This window comes from Xyrauchen texanus, chromosome 33 (assembly GCF_025860055.1).
Source record: "Xyrauchen texanus isolate HMW12.3.18 chromosome 33, RBS_HiC_50CHRs, whole genome shotgun sequence".
NCBI classification, from domain to species: domain Eukaryota; kingdom Metazoa; phylum Chordata; class Actinopteri; order Cypriniformes; family Catostomidae; genus Xyrauchen; species Xyrauchen texanus.
The window spans coordinates 26,315,197-26,331,580 of NC_068308.1; the positions used below are offsets into that span (position 1 = coordinate 26,315,197).

Below are 16,384 nucleotides of genomic sequence, written 5' to 3' on the forward strand. Positions count from 1 at the left end.
TGACCATTTGTAAACTGTTTATAAACCCTAATGCCCAAATAGTACAGGTTATTAGTGGTAACACCAGCATTCAAGTGTTAGGGTGACACATACAAAAATTTGAAATCTGAATATTATCATTGCCATGAAACTTGTCCACTGAACAATGGACAATTTGGATTATGTGATATGAGGTTATTTCCCTAGTTAGCTGTCTTCACCATACTACGTTTAAAGCTACTGTTAAAAGCTACAATTATCCTTATTTATTAGTGTGTAAGCGGTGAACATATAAATCCACATTTTGACATCATAATTTCATACTATGTATGTGATTATGGATCATTTAAAAAAACATTTCCTTGTGTATTGTATTCCATACTCTTACCTGAGATTCCTGCTCTTGGTCATTGTGTGGTGTAATTCAGAATAAGTTTCTCCAAATGTCTGACTGTCAAGTTTCCCCATTTGTACAATTGGGCGTCACTCTGCTTAGTGGGACAGGCAACCAGTTCAACCACTTTTTCTTAAAAAGCAAGAATGCTGATATTACATGCATACACCAGTTCTGTGTATGGTTGATAGCTCCCAAACCGTCATCTACTGTTGACAGAACATTCTCCAAATCCATCAAAGTCTCTGGGCAAAATCATTATCCGCATTAGTGTCTTAAAGGCTGTTGGATTTAGAGGCACACAGGAAGAATTGTAGTGACAGCCAGCCATTTAGATGATTTAAAAGCTGTTGGAAACTATTGGGTTGCTATGCCATTACCTGATTAAAGAGCTGTGATAACTTCCACATTTTCTAATTTTCTATATAGAGTGAATAACCTCTCTTTTGTTCATCAAATCAGCATATACTTTTATTTACAGTGGAAATTCACAAATTCACATAGTTTTCCCTAAAAGAGTACTATATACTGTATAACTGCATAACTGGCCATAAATCAGAAAGTCAAAATATGTAGCATACAAACATTTCTACAGCAAACCTGTGACTTGCAGCCATAAATGACTAACTGACCTAGATTAACATGAAGTAATCCAGAGATTAGCACTAATCAGGATCCATGACCACGAGCAAGTTTTTACTTTGGCTGTAAAAAATGTACGTTTCTCTTGGCTTTTGAATTTACAAATACAAGACAACTTTGATGGTGGCTTGGCATCCTTGTCCGAATATTTAAACAAGTTTTAAGTTTGATGGATATACAGACATTACATTAAGTACACCTACTTATTAATGCGATTATCTAATCAGTCAATTGTGTGGCAGCAGTGCAATGTATAAAAATCACACAGATGCAGGTCAGGAGCTTCAGTTAATGTTCACATCAACCATCAGAATGTGGAAAAAAGTTGATCTTAGTGATTTTGACCATGGCATGATTGTTGGTGCCAGACGGGCTGGTTTGAGTATTTCTGTAACTGCTGATCTCCAGGGATTTTCACGCACAACAGTCTCTAGAGTTTACTTAGAATTGGGCCAAAAAAAAAAAAAAACATGCAGTGAGTGGCAGTTCTGAAGACAGAAATGCCTTGTTGATGAGAGAGGTCAGCGGAGAATGTCCAGACTGGTTTGAGCTGATAAAAAGGCTACAGTAACATAGAAAACCACTCTGTACAATTGTAGTGAGCAAAATAGAACCTCATTATTTTATATGCACAACATGTCGAACCTTGAGGCAGATGGGCTACAACAGCAGACAACCATGTCTGGCGCTTTATTAGGACCACAGTGTTCCTAATAAAGTGCTCAGTGAGTGTATCTAGTCAGACAACCCACCATTTCGAGAGAGAGAAAAGAGAGCAACTAAAAGCAGATTAAAGGTATTTTGTGGGTTTGATTGCATTTGAATTTTTCATAGCTGGAGTTTGAATTAACGAGCATTCCGTTGGCTCATTTAATAATCTTGTCAAAGTCTTTGTGATTTCTCAGATTTTTGATAATCCGTATGAAAACCGTAATCTGATCAGATAGAAGACATGGCACACTATTCCAGAATTGTCCGAATGTCTGTGCCAAATGTGTTGGATGTATCTTCAAGGCTCTAGGAGTAAGCGTTAGAAATGTTGGTCTCAATTTAAGGATTTTGAAAAAACCCTAAACAAAGTTTGTAAAATAATAGTATGTTGTTATTATTATCTTTTAAGTTTTACAAAGACACATTTAAACTACCTAGTAAAATGAATGAAAATATAACTATAAATAAAAACCTTTCATAAATATACCTCAGCCCAGATGTTTTCAAACACATAAACAAATATCAAGGTTTGAGTGACGTTTGAGCAAATAAACTGCCCCTTTTCAAATACATTGTGCATTAGCAGTGAAACTTAATTGTGAACAAATCCTGCATGAAAATTTAAGTGTTTATCTCCAACTATGGCAGTGATTCCCAAAAGTGAAATGAGTACCTAGTGCAGATTCCAAGGACTACAAGTAGTTTAAAAGAATATACTGCTGCTAGGGGTACATAAGAAAAAACATTTGGACAATATGGCATAGGAAAGTACAAGTGTTGATGGAAGATGCAGCAACCATGACAATCAGACTAAATAGCCATTTTAAATAACAGTTTTATTGTGCAGATGGCAATCATATACAATCATTCTTTCTACACATGGTGACACTGCACTGGATGATATAATTCCTCTAAATGTCTAATTCAAGTCTATTAGTAAAATTCAGGGAGTTGCTTCCTGTATTTTAGGAGCGTCTTTATCTCCGACAGCCTCTGAGGCGTCCCCGGCTCCTTGCTGTTTGACATACTGCTGAAGGAGGGCGGAAAGATGGGCTGGGTGGCGATGTAGCAGTGAAACAGTCTGCGAGGTCAACATTGTTAGACCACTAACCAGTTCACCTTGAACAGTGGTCATGGATGGGAGTTTGGAGTAAATGACAATGCCTTGATATGAGAGCAATGTGTTTTCTATACAAGCTCCTGGAAAAAGATTTATCAGAAAGCATTTTGTTAGACAACAACATCCTTCCTGAAAAACCTTTATGATTGCAATTGCACTGAAAGTTCATGCTTCTTAAGGACCTACCTAAAAGCACCATCTGAGGTGTGCCCCTCAACACTTGCAGCATCTCTTTAACTTTTGGCTCTTTACAAACAAATATTACAGTCTGGCCAATAAATAGAGGCAACATGTTACTGTATTTACTGTCACTGAGGAAGGACCGCATCACCTGCAAAAACATGTAAAATTGTGTTACATAGTACAAACCGACATTACAACTGTTGTAACCATCATTATAATATGGCATAACCTGGTTTGGGAAAAATTTGACATTGATGTTGTGTCTTTTCAGTCTGTGTTTAAGGAGCAGCATGTCCTCTGCATTTGTTGCATTGTTCTGGACCACAGCAATCATCTTAAACTCCTTAAATAAACTTTCTAGGTCTTTCCGCAACAAAACTGCCAGACCACTTTCCTAAAAGGGGTGAGAGAATATGATTTATTATATATGATACATTGCACATTATTGTAAATAATATATCGCACTGTATCCATTATCGCTCTTTTAAATGACTGACACTCCACTGGAAACTCAAAGGATTTTTGCATCCTGCACATTGCTTATTATTACAGCCTACATACGCTGCCTGGCCAAAACAAAAGTTGCATACTCTAATATTTCATTGGACCGCCTTTAGCTTATTTACGGCACTCATTCATCGTGGCATTGTTTCGATAACCTTATACAACGTCACAACATTTATTTTCATCCAGAATTGCATTAATTTTTGGTCGAGATCTTGCATCGATTATGGGAGAGTCTAACCACTCCGTAAAGTCTTCTCAAGCACGTCCCAAAGACTTTAAATGGGGTTAAGGTCAGGATTTGGTGGTGGCCAATTCATGTGTTAAAATTATTTCTTATACTCCCTGAACCACTCTTTCACAATTTGAACCTGATTTTTGGCATTATCGTCCTGGAATATGCCCATGCCATCAGGGAAGAAAAAATCCTTTGATGGGATATTCTGGTCATTCAGTACATTCAGGTAGTCAGTTGACTTCATTTTATTGCTGCATAATGTTGCTGAGCCTAGACCTGACCAACTGAAGCGACCCCAGATCATAACACTGCCTCCAGAGACTTGTACAAGTGGGCATTACAGTATGCATGATGTGTGCATCACTTCATGCACTTCCCTTCTTACCCTGATGCACACATCACTTTGGGATAGGGTAAATCTGTACTCATCAGACCACATGACCTTTTTCCATTTCTCCACAGTCCAATCTTTATGCTCCCTAGCAAAATGAAGTCAATTTTCTTAGTTGTTTTCTTTGCTTGATGCAGGCCAATAATTTGCCCCTTCTGAAACACAGTAACATCTTTTCCATGGCCACGGGATACGTCTTCCAACATGGTTGACTAAGAAATGAGAAGCTACACACTGCTTTAGTTAGGTTTAAAAGAATTGTTGAAATGTTAACATTTTAATCACTGCAATAATGATCCAATCATAGGCTCTAAAGTATCTGCTTATCTAATCCAAATGGCAATTTATTTATTTTTTTGGCCAGGCAGTGTTATTTATACTGTTTATATTGTAATGCACTCCATACACTGACATGCCAATTGAAACAGTTTAAATTATTTGCACATTTTGTGCACTTTGTAGTATGTGTACACTGTGTGTGTAGTAAGTAGGCATATATTGTATATTGTGCTTTTTGTCATCACATGATTGAAGTGTTGTGACCATGCATGGAAGACTTTCTTCAACCATTACACTTGTGTAAATAGTGTAGTGACTATAAAGTGATCTGATTAAACTTGAACTGGAATAACTTCATTGAAGTTAAAGGAGTAGTTCACCCAAAAATTATAATTCATCTTATTATTTACTCACATTCATGTAATTTCAAACTTTTATGAGTTTCTTTCTTCATTGGAACACAAACTAAGATATTTTGATTAATATATGATGTGTTTTTGTCCATGATATGTTAATGATGACCAAAAGACTCATTGATTTTATCAATATCTTTTGAAGCGATCCAATCTATTTTGGGTGCTACAAGTCAAAAATATTTGTTCACAGTAAATCTTGACATCGGCAGTCTCCTTGGTGATCATGATTTCAAGCTTTATTATACTTCCTAGTGCCATCTAGCGCTCTGTGCATGCGTCAAATTCTAGGAAGTATAATCGAGCTTGAAATCATGATCATCAAGGATACTACCGATGTCAAGATTTACAATGAAAAAGAAGAAATATTTTGATCTGTTCTCATCCCAAACCAATTGGATTGCTCCACAGTATATAGATTGAAGGTGCACTCAGCGATTCCTGAGAAACACTGTTGATTTTCGAACTCAACTGCCAAAACAAATACACCGCTCCCTTCAGTGCTCCATCCCCCAAATTCATGCACGTGAGACAGTTTTATGCACACCAGCTCCAGACACTCACAACTCTCCTGCTACTAAATCTAACATCACAACAACAGCATATTTGGTTCTGAGAAACATAGCAAAATTTATGTTACCACACCTATCGAAAAGAAAAAGAGCAACATCTGCAACCGTCTTCAAGCCTTTTACCTCTTTCCACCGCTGAAAAACCTTGCTGATGTTGATGCGGATCCTAGCCCTCTATCATAATCCTTTTTTCATTTAGATTTGTCTGACATTTTTCTCTTTTTAGATTTGTCTGATATTTGTCTGACATTTTTGTCTGTTTCTCAATCACGTTTCCTCCTCTGAGTTTAGAATGTTTGCATCAGCCAGATTTGCAATCGCTCTTCTAATAAATGTCCCTTTCGCTCTGCCCCCACCCCCCCATCCTCAGCACGCTCAAGAACCACCCCCTGTTACTGATTAGATGGAGTAATGTTGTGTGGATAGGTCTGATACACTTTGTTTTTTGTCCCATTTACAGAGCCAGGGCTGAGAACAAATACACATTTGAATAAATTTGACAAAAAGAGTCTTTGATTAGAATTACTGAGTGCTCTTTTAAACTGATGGAGTATTGCCTTTATGTCCTTTTTGGAACTATAAAATTTGGTTACCATTCATTTGCAATGTATGGACAAACAGACATCACATCTCCATTGAAATATATTTGTTTTTGTTCTGCTGTAGAAAGAAAGCCTTTGAGTTTGAGATGACATAAATGGGAGTAAATGATAAGAGAATTATAATTTTTGGGTGAACTATTCCTTTAAAGTGCTCACATTATTTTAGATATACATGTTGCCAAATGTTGCACAATTATTGAGAATTCAGGTTTTTTTAAACATTCAACCAAATTCCTATTAAAGAGAGTGTTACATTAAGTAAAGCAGTGATCCACCTCTTCAGTCTTTCTGACTCGGGGAGCAAGGGCACCAGGAGGAGCTACAGGTGTAGGGGGAATGTACTCTGTGAGAGCCAACAGCTTCTGCTTGAGAAAGTGCACAGGCCTTCTGTGACGGGTGACTGCTTTGGAGCCATGACGAACACTTTGGGTTAATGGCAGCCAACCTGTAGTTTGAAAAACAAATATATTAGTAAGAATAAGGCAACAATATGGGCATGAGTATTCATAAAGTGAAATGGATTTATAGGAGGCCACAAAACATTCCTAAATGTGATGACACAACACGCATTGTTCTCGTAAAATTAAATAAAGTGGCTCGCATAAAAAATTAAACTGCTCTACAATGGTAGAATTCTTAACAGAGAGAAGGGGCAGCAACATACTAAATCATATTAAAGGGGGAGTTCACAACTAAATGTAACTTGTTTTTTGTTTTTTTCAAAATGATTTATTTTATTTTATTCATAAAATGTAAGTGAACAGCAGCAAAGGCTGTCAATTTCCTTTTGTGTTCCACGGCAGAAATAAAGTCAGGTGTTCAACAACATGAGGGAGGGAGGGTGGGTGGGTGGGTAAGTGGTGCTAAAATTTTAATTTTTGAGTTAACTAGCCTATTAATTAACAGTCTAATTAGAAAATAATAACTTAAAATAAAAATTATAGATTGGAAAACACACATCAAATGAGAGAATCGATCACAAAAGCCTTATTAATTAACACCTAAATTAAATGAATAAGTGCTGACAGTAATGAAGCTGTACACACAGTACCTCAATACAGGCCTACAGTGTCTTTAAACTGTACTTGTTTTCACGATGTATATTGAAATGAAAATCGATTACATGTGCATGAGTTTTAGCATTTACTAAGCAAGTAATCATGTCAAAACAAAACTGTACCCGCTCTCGGGAGAAGCTTGCCACACAAGGTCGCGGCCATCTTGATCCGGATGTGACGTTACGATGGTAAAGTTGCCCTTACAAAATAAAAGTTCCATGTATAAATCATGCAGTTAGCTATTTTTATTGTTTGATATATTATTGCATTTAAAGTAAATTATTATATAAGCTCCACATCTACTTTTTAAGTTAAAAGTTAATTACAAAACCGAGTGATTTGCATAAAATTTTACGTAAGACGTGTGCTGACGCAGGTTTGCAGCAGCAGGCATGAAACGTCTATTGAGGTTCGGTACATCAAGGAATATCGAACCCAGTAACAGACAATTTACACTAACGTGCCTCGTTCTACTGCAGAAAATCTACGGAGAGAGGCACAGGCATGGATCTGAGTAGCATGCGAAAGAGCTATATAAAAGCTATATTATTATTATTTATGTCTTAACTACAACACCATTACCTCAGACCCTACTCACATGTGAAGACATTGCATAGCAATCAGTAGTCAATATTTACATAAAAAAGCAGTGCATGCAGACCAATAAACAATCCGGTTTGTTTGTGTTTTGATACCTTACAAAAACGTATCAATGTGGTATCAAATTTGGGAGCATTTTATCCATGTTCTGCAACTGATTTTCTGTGCTTGCCAAATGCTAATAAATAACAATTGATTACATGAGCTTTTACATAGTCAATTGACCTTGTAAGGATGACCTCCCATCACTTTAAACCACTTTAATATGTAGAGAGCCAACTAGAATTATGAGACAGCCGTTGTAGACAGTTGTATTGCTTTTTTATAAATGATGCATGTGTCAGTGATACAGTAAAGACATAGTATAACATCCTTACTTATACCTTACCATATGTATATATTTGCAACAAATTCACTATGCATACACATTTTTGTGCAATTTAACCCTTGTGCGTCAATAATAATAATTTTAAAAAAACATTAGTTATTACCAACATTAGTCCTGATCATAACTACCACATATTAATTAAGTCATTCAAGGATTTTAACCCTTTAAATGCCCGTTTGTTTTCATAATGCCACTGTTGTTTTACACACACACAATTTTCTCACACACATACAAAACACACTCTGACATCCATACCAACACACCCACACAATTTTAGCTGCATCATTTATTAAATTGGCCTGCAGTGCTCTATAATACAGCAAACAGGAAATTGGTAAAAGCCTGCATTTGCTCCATAGGCAAAACATGAGAAAAATTATGCTGGTGGAAAAAATTTAACATTAAAATTTTGAAGCCAGGGCTCCAGAATAAAAGCATAATATCATAGAATTCATAATGTTACACTTTAATGGCAACTGGGATCAAATATTGGAGTTTTAGTGGGTTTCAATAGGGAGATTTTTGTCCTGAAGGTCCCAGGTGTAACTATTGCGTGTACACAATGTATTATAGATGTATTATAGGAACTGAGGTTGAAATATCAAAATTCCCCAAAAATACACACCTTTGGCTAAATGTATTCAATTTGATAGAAAAAAATTTAAAAGGCAAAAATGTCCTGAAAGTTGCACAAGGGTTAAAAAATATATAAAATAAGTATGTGAATTAATTGTTTCTTAATTTCACCCTACAGTGTTTTGAGGAAGATAAGCTTGCATCTCTAGATCCAATCAAGTAATTCGACAAAATGGTTTGATCAAGCCACTAAATGCCCAGAGGTGGGCGAAGCCAATGCAATGTGTCTTTCAATACCCACCAACTAAGAAACTGTGATTCAGTGTTCAACAATATCTAGTTTTGATATAACTTGCAGAGACTTTATTTAGGCCCATATACACTGCCAGCCAAATGTTTGGAATAATCTACAGCTTTTGCTCTTATGGAAAGAAATTGGTACTTTTATTCACCAAAGTTGCATTCAACTAATCACAATGTAAAGTCAGGACATTAATAAAGCGAAAAATGACTTTTACAATAATAAAAAATTGTTTTCATCAAAAAATCCTCCACATGCAGTAATGAAAGCATTGCATATCCTTGGCATTCTAGCTGTCAGTTTGTCCAGATACTCAGGTGACATTTCACCCCTCACTTCCTGTCATGTCGGGCAGTTCTCACTCAACTTACAGTCTAGCTGATCCCACAAAAGCTCAATGGGGTTAAGATCCATTACACTCTTTTCCAATTATCTGTTGTCCAATGTCTGTGTTTCTTTGCCCAGTCTAACCTTTTCTTTTTGTTTTTCTGTTTCAAAAGTGGCTTTTTCTTTGCAATTCTTCCTATAAGGCCTGCACCATTGAGTCTTCTCTTTACTGTTGTACATGAATTTGGTGTTGAGCGGGTAGAATTCAGTGAAGCTGTCAGCTGAGGACATGTGAGGCATTTATTTCTCAAACTAGAGGCTCTGATGTACTTATCCTCTTGTTTAGTTGTACATCTGGCCTTCCACATCTCTTTTTGTCCTAATAATGGGGTTTTTCCACTACATGGTACAACTCTACTTGCTTTTTGGGGGTTTTCCACTGTGGATAGTATCTGGTAACTGGTACTTTTTTAGTACCACCTCGGTCGAAGTTCCAAGCGAGCCGAACCGATACTAAATGTGAAGCGGCACTAAACTGCAGTGGAAAAGCAAGCTCAGACAGGCAAAGTGAGTCGAGTAAAGTCCAATCAATCCATAGCTTGCAGTGGAAATGTGCCATTAGAACCAGTTGTCCTTTGTCTTTGAAGACTCTAGTGTACACCTTTGTATGAAATCTTCAGTTTTTTGGCAATTTCAAGCATTTTATAGCCTTCATTCTTCAAAACAATGATTGACTGACAAGTTTCTATAGAAAGCTGTTTCTTTTTTGCTTTTTTTATTTTTTTATTTATTTATTTATTTTTTTTACCTGATATTGACAATAAGACATGCCAGTCTAATGCATAATGTGGCAACTCAAAAACAAACACAAAGACAAAGTTAAGCTTCATTTAACAAATAAAATAGCTTTTAACTGTATTTGATATAATGGCAAGTTATTTTCTAGTACCAAATTAGCAATTTAGCCTGATTACTCAAGGATAAGGTGTTGGAGTGATGGCTGCTGGAAATGGGGCCTGTCTAGATTTGATCAAAAATTACTTTTTTCAAATAGTGATGGTGCTGTTTTTTATATCAGTAATGTCCTGACTATACTTTGCATGCCAGATCAGTTGAATGCCAGTTTGGTGAGGTAATGTACCATTGTCCTTCCAAAACAGAAAAATCTGTACATTATTCCAAACTTTTGTCTGCCAGTGTATGTTCCTCTGTCTCTTCTAAAGGGATGGATGTCCTTCTGCACTCATGGTTCTTCTGAAAGTCTACAGCGAAGAAGGATTTTGCTTCTTTACCAATTATGAGAGTCGGAAAGATTCAGAGCTGGTGAGTTTTTAAAAGAGCAGTTGCATTTATGATTCAGGAAATTCAATATGAGTTTTACATTTTCACAAGTCCTCAAAATGTCCATCTCTTTTGCATTCATGTTGGACAGCAATCCCTATGCCTTGTCTTTTACTGGGAACCACTAAACAGGCAGGTGAGTGTCATTCAAAAAGTCATTTAAAAGGGGGAGCAAATTATTACAATTTTAATAAAATATTGAGAATACATAACGTATATAATGATTTGTGTCCTAATAGATTCGGATTGAAGGTACTGCAGAGAGAATCCTGTATGAAAGTTCACGTGTCTACTTCCACTCAAGGCCCAAGAGCATTCAGATCAGTGCTGTTGTTAGAAGACAGAGCACATTAATACCAAGCAGACAAGTGAGTACTATTCTCACCACTATCTATTTCAGCATTTAACAAAAGAATTTTCGTTTCACACTATTAGCACTGTAATTATTGTCCTGATTTGGTGCAGCACCTGTTTAATCTCCCTGTATACTCCTCATAGTACCTGAGAGACAAGAATGCAGAGCTTGAAGAAAGGTATAAGAACACAGAGGTACCAGTGCCAGATTACTGGTGAGCCTTCTGGAATTGTATTATTCTTCTGTTCTGTTTTGTTCGGGCACAGAAATTACACAATTCACCTTTAATGTCTAAATCCTGTTTGTGTTTCTATTTAAATTATAGGTTTGTTTTACTCCTTATCTTGGGTATATTTTTTCATGGGGGGGAAACATTGTCAAGCCTTTCCTGATTGAGATCTGGCAGGGTCAGACCAGCAGATTACATGACCGAATTGTGTTCCTGCAGCCCAAAGGGGAAGAGACTGGGCTGAGGGAAATGCAGCACCAAGCAGCAGGGGGCTGGATATACCAATGGTTATCCCCTAGATGGAGCGATTGCTAGGGAATCACTATCACTATCTGTGACATTAATACAATCTTTACTTGGCCTCCAGGAATTGGCACAGGCATTAACTAACTTGTGAAGACACACCAGTTGCCATTTTCATCCATTTTCAAAACCAAAAGATTTTGCTTTGTTGATAATTGTAGACATTATTTTATGAATAGAAATCATGTGGTTGCATTAAAAATGGTGCTTAATATTTGTTATTAAGGGAATAGTAGAACATTTTCTCAACATTTACTCACCCTCATGCCATCCCAGATGTGTTTGACTTTCTCTTGCTGAACACAAACAAAAATTTTGAAGAGAACATCTCGGCTCTGTAGGTTCATACAATACAACGGAATGGTGACCGAAACTTTGAAGCTCCAAAAAACACACAAAGGCTGCATAAAAGTAATCCATAAAACTCTAGTGTTTTAACCCATGTCTTCTGAAGCAATCCAACCAGTTTTGGCTGAGAACTGACCACATTTGAAATCTTTTTTACTATAAATATTGATCTCAGCCATTTCCTTGGTGATCATGATTTCAAGCTCTATTACACTTCCTAGCGACATCTAGCGCATATGTCAAGCACTAGAAAGTGTAATTGAGCTTGAAATCATGATGGAAATTTTCATTCAAAATGTATTGGACCGCTTCAGTAGACATCGATTAAACCACTGAAGTCTTATGGGTTGTTTTTTATTCTGCCTTTGTGTGCTTTTTGGAGCTTCAAAACTTTGGTCACCATTCACTTGCATTGTATGGACCTACAGAGCTAGATATACCTCTAAAAATCATTGTTTCTGTTCTGCTGAAGAAAGACATCAGGGATGGCATGAGGTTGAGTTAAGGATGAGAGAACTTTAATATTTGGGTGAACTATCCCTTTAAGCATTCAAGACAGACTTCAACACATTTTTGATCTATTACTTGTAAGTGCAAAGTCTGTTGATTGCTTAATGTTCTTTAATTATTGAAAAAGCACAGGTTTACTTACAACCTTAAATTATTTTAGAGAACATAGGACCTCTGTCAAAATAAATAAGACAATCACTATGAAAATCAAATGTCATGTGAATAAAATTAGGTTTCCATTCCCAGTTTAAACCTAACAGTTTCTTGTAAATACTTGTTCACAAAAGCTTGGTGATTATACACAATGTGTAAGTGTATCAATGTATTTTTCTGCTAGATAAATGTGAAGTATTTTGATTAGAATTACTTGTTATAAATGTGCCATACATAAGTCTAATATACTTTTCAAATTCTCTAATTACTGTAATTCTATGTAATTCAGTGATGTCTGGTTACCTGTTCTGTAATAAAATGTAAAAGTAGCAAAACTGTTTAATTTTCACCAGCAATGTTCATTGTGCTACTTTGCCAGCAGGTGGCACTGCATTTTTAAACAATTTGTGCTTGTAGAGAACAGTCTGTGTCCTCAATACATTACACAAGTGGCTTTTTGTGCTTTCCACACAATTTATCACATCTCGGCAATGTCAATAAAACAAACTTTATTAAGGTTACAATAGCCCATTTAAATTGCAGACAATAGACAAGTATAGATTAGACAAGGCAAATTAAAGCTGTTGTGGTAGTTGGAGAGGACAGTCTTATCTAGTGGCTATATGGCAGGCAATGGTAAGCTGATAAAATAAAGGCCAAAGTACATCTGAATGCTTATCCTCGAGTTAACCCTCTTCTATCGTTACAACCCCAATATATAAAACGCACACACATCAAGTGTTAATCAAAAGGCACACCAGTCCATCAATCAACTTGCCAAGCTAAGTCATCTGTTTCCCTCAAGCTTATGATTAGTTATTACTCAATAAAGTGCATGCAATTTCATGATCATGCTCCAAATGAAATGTAAAAAACAAAAAGATCATGGGAATTTAATTTGAGAAAATACTTGTCAGGCATTATTTTATTCGTCCCACAGTGAAAATATTAACCCTTTAGGGTTGCTTGTAAAATATGCTTTAATATTGGAGATAAAAATAAATTTTCTGTTCTAGTAGCCTATCTTCGCTGTGTGAATAGTAACTCCCCTGTTTTTGTTCCTGGAAAGAGTGCCGAAAAGTCGTCTTGCAGAAAAATCATGAATGATTAAATTTCATATAAATTATGCTGTTAAATCTCTCAATATGTGGAGTTACAAATGTAAGTGCGTTTATGTACGTAGTGCACATTCTCGACGAGTTAATTTTCCACCACTTGGTTCTTGTCTGTCCGAGCAGGTTCAGGGAAAAGGCCGGGGTTTTCAGCAAGAGTCACTCGAACCTTCTTCTTCTCTTTGAACCGCCCAGAATGCGAGACTTTCACATGACGGCCCTTAGTGGCAGATTTGTCCACTATTTTTTCCAGTCTGGCATCTAAATTGCTGTTTGTGGCGTCGTTGTTGAGTTCTTTATTCTCATTGTTGGCACTGAAGTCTGGAGGTATCTCATACAGAACTTTTGCCTCGGATTTCTTTTTCCGCAAGAAGGTTAGCTTCCACCATGAAGGGTCAGCCATAACAGGTTCAGGGGAGACCGCAAATTGGCAGACCTGTAACATGAATGCAGATTTGTCAGGTAGTTGGAGGTTATAGACATTGCGTAATGCCTCAAACCTTTCATGTTTTAAAAATTAAAATGAATAAAAACACAGCTGTTTAATTCTCCATGCAATTGTATAACATTCTCATTTATCACCAAGGATTTCCACCAAAACTCTCATCAACAACATGATGTTTTGCCTCAGGTTGTATTTTTTAATGGACAACAAAAGGATATTCAGCACATTAAAGGGATAGTTCACTCAAATGTCATCATTTACCCATCTTCAGTCATGCCATTCCAAACATTTATTATTTTCTTCTTTGGAACAGAAAAGGAGAGGTTTTGAAGAATGTTCACGCTGCTCTCTTTGATACAATAAATTACCAGTGACCGAGGGCTATCAAGGTCCAAAAATGACAAAGAAACACTATAAAAGTAACATAACAGTAGTCCAAATGACTTGTGCAAATATTCCAAGTCATATTAAGTCATGCACTAGTTTTTGTAAGGTAAAGACATTTAAGTAGAAGTAGTTATTTACTGAAAACCTTTCCCACTGCTGTAGCTCTTAAATCTCAGTCGTAAGATTTAAATATGTGCGTATGCAAGGAACATAAGAACCAATCACATGTGGTCCCAGATTTATATGACATTCTTTCTTCTGCAGAACCAAAATGAAGATTTGTAGAAGAATATCTCAGCTCTGTAGGTACAATGCAAGTGAATGGTGACTTTGAAGTTCAAGAAAGCACATAAAGCAGCATAGTAATCTATAAAACTGCAGTGGTTTAAGCAATGTCTTCTGAAGTGATGTAACTAGTTTTGGGTGAGACAGACCAACATGTAACACCTTTTTCAATATAAAGCTTGACAACAGCAGTCTCCTTGGCAATCAAGATTTCAAGATCAAAATAATGATGGTGAGATTGCAATGGCAAGATGTACAGTGAAAAAGGAGTTCCATTTTGGTCTGTTCTCATCCAAAAACCAATTACATCACTGCAGAAGACTTGGATTAACTCACTGGAGTCATATAGATTACTTTTATACTGCCTTTATGTGCTTTGTATGGGCCTACAGAGCTGAGATTTCGGTCTTTTTTTCACTCAAAGCTATTATATAGCTTGCGCACAAGTAGTATGGACTACTAATTATTATGGTGCCTTTTATAATTTTTGGAACTTGGCAGTCGCTGGTCAACAACGAGCATTGACAACATTCAGCTAAACATCTCCTTTTGTGTTCCACAAAAGACAAAAATTCAAACAGGTATTTAGGTGAGCAATTCCTTTAACTTTAAGGCTCATTTTCAATTGCATTCTTCTAAGTGGGCTTTCCTGGCAGTAAATACTAGGTCTCTATTAGGTCATATGTGTGGCTCCCTTCATTCAATGATTGGGTTAGAATAGCAAGAGGACACCTGACACTTTTGCTCAGCTGTTTAATTAATGAACAGCACTACTGGATCCCCTGTCCTTCCCCTGAGATCTAAGATGGCCTAAACATAACATATGTGAACCCAGATGCACATACATCATTCTTGATGGACAACTTTGTATTTCGTCTCTACGTTCCGATAGTCTTGCATCTTTTGCTATGTGGTATTGGACAGACAATGTATAGCTATACTAAACATCACAAAGCATCTACATGTACAGCCCCATACACCTGCATTGTGGTTACAATAGCGAGGGTAGGGAGCTGCTTTGCCACTCTAAGGTGTGTCATTTGGTCCCTTAGCAACATTGTCATGGTCAACATCAAATAGAATGTGTATAAATAAATGGGTTATCAGTGTGATGCAGCATATTTTATAGCATTGGTGTGTAATAAGATATCAAATAATAGATTATAAGTGATCTTTAGAAATCATAAAATACACGACTAGTGAACACACCCTTAACTGGGGAATTATGGTTCTGTCCCGCCACATATACATCAAAGAGTCTGGTGTAATATAGCTGTCTCATAGGTTCGTGCAGCAAAGAACGAGGAAATGTCTCCATGTGAATAATTTTTATGGAGAAATCCACTAACGTGACAAAACACATGTCTAAACTGCAAACGTGTTATTTTATCAGTATTTTTGTCTTGTTTTACATTAAAAATATCTAAACATACATAAAAGAAGATACTTGAGAAATGTGCTTGTTTATATATATATATATATATATATTTATTATTATGGTTTTAAGCATTAATCTAATTAAATTTGGTAATGAGAAGAATTACCATTGGGGTATTTCAAGATATAGTCTCTATAAACATTATCTTACACAATTTTGCTTCTCAAGATAAAGTATCACGTTTTAAGGATGTTTGGATA

General features: G+C 36.4%; 4 protein-coding genes across 4 annotated transcripts in view; 1 reads left to right on the forward strand and 3 right to left on the reverse strand.

The window, feature by feature from the left end:
- LOC127626836 (oxysterol-binding protein-related protein 6-like) overlaps window positions 1-504 on the reverse strand; it is a 30,643-nt gene extending 30,139 nt beyond the window's left edge. The window contains exon 1 of the mRNA XM_052102915.1: window positions 368-504. The gene's annotated coding sequence lies outside the window, so the exon portion shown is untranslated. The remainder of the gene's footprint in view (window positions 1-367) is intronic.
- Window positions 505-2,544: 2,040 nt separating this feature from the next.
- On the reverse strand, window positions 2,545-7,285 carry LOC127627000 (39S ribosomal protein L10, mitochondrial-like). The gene is made up of 5 exons (XM_052103186.1): window positions 7,209-7,285; window positions 6,304-6,473; window positions 3,259-3,423; window positions 3,033-3,177; window positions 2,545-2,926 (listed from the first exon to the last, which is right to left on the reverse strand). Exons 1-5 carry the CDS (start codon window positions 7,246-7,248, stop codon window positions 2,670-2,672), a joined length of 777 nt encoding a protein of 258 aa, XP_051959146.1. The 5' UTR covers window positions 7,249-7,285; the 3' UTR covers window positions 2,545-2,669.
- A 957-nt stretch (window positions 7,286-8,242) lies between these two features.
- On the forward strand, window positions 8,243-11,518 carry LOC127626685 (pyridoxine-5'-phosphate oxidase-like). The gene is given in 9 exon segments (XM_052102661.1): window positions 8,243-8,248; window positions 8,829-8,879; window positions 8,881-8,943; window positions 10,146-10,156; window positions 10,502-10,601; window positions 10,711-10,755; window positions 10,859-10,987; window positions 11,118-11,186; window positions 11,336-11,518. Coding segments are annotated over 9 exon segments (657 nt in total).
- Window positions 11,519-13,717: 2,199 nt separating this feature from the next.
- On the reverse strand, window positions 13,718-14,032 carry prr15lb (proline rich 15 like b). Its single transcript, XM_052102662.1, has one exon. The coding sequence runs from the start codon at window positions 14,030-14,032 to the stop codon at window positions 13,718-13,720; it is 315 nt and encodes a 104-aa protein (XP_051958622.1).
- Between the last annotated feature and the right edge of the window lie 2,352 nt (window positions 14,033-16,384).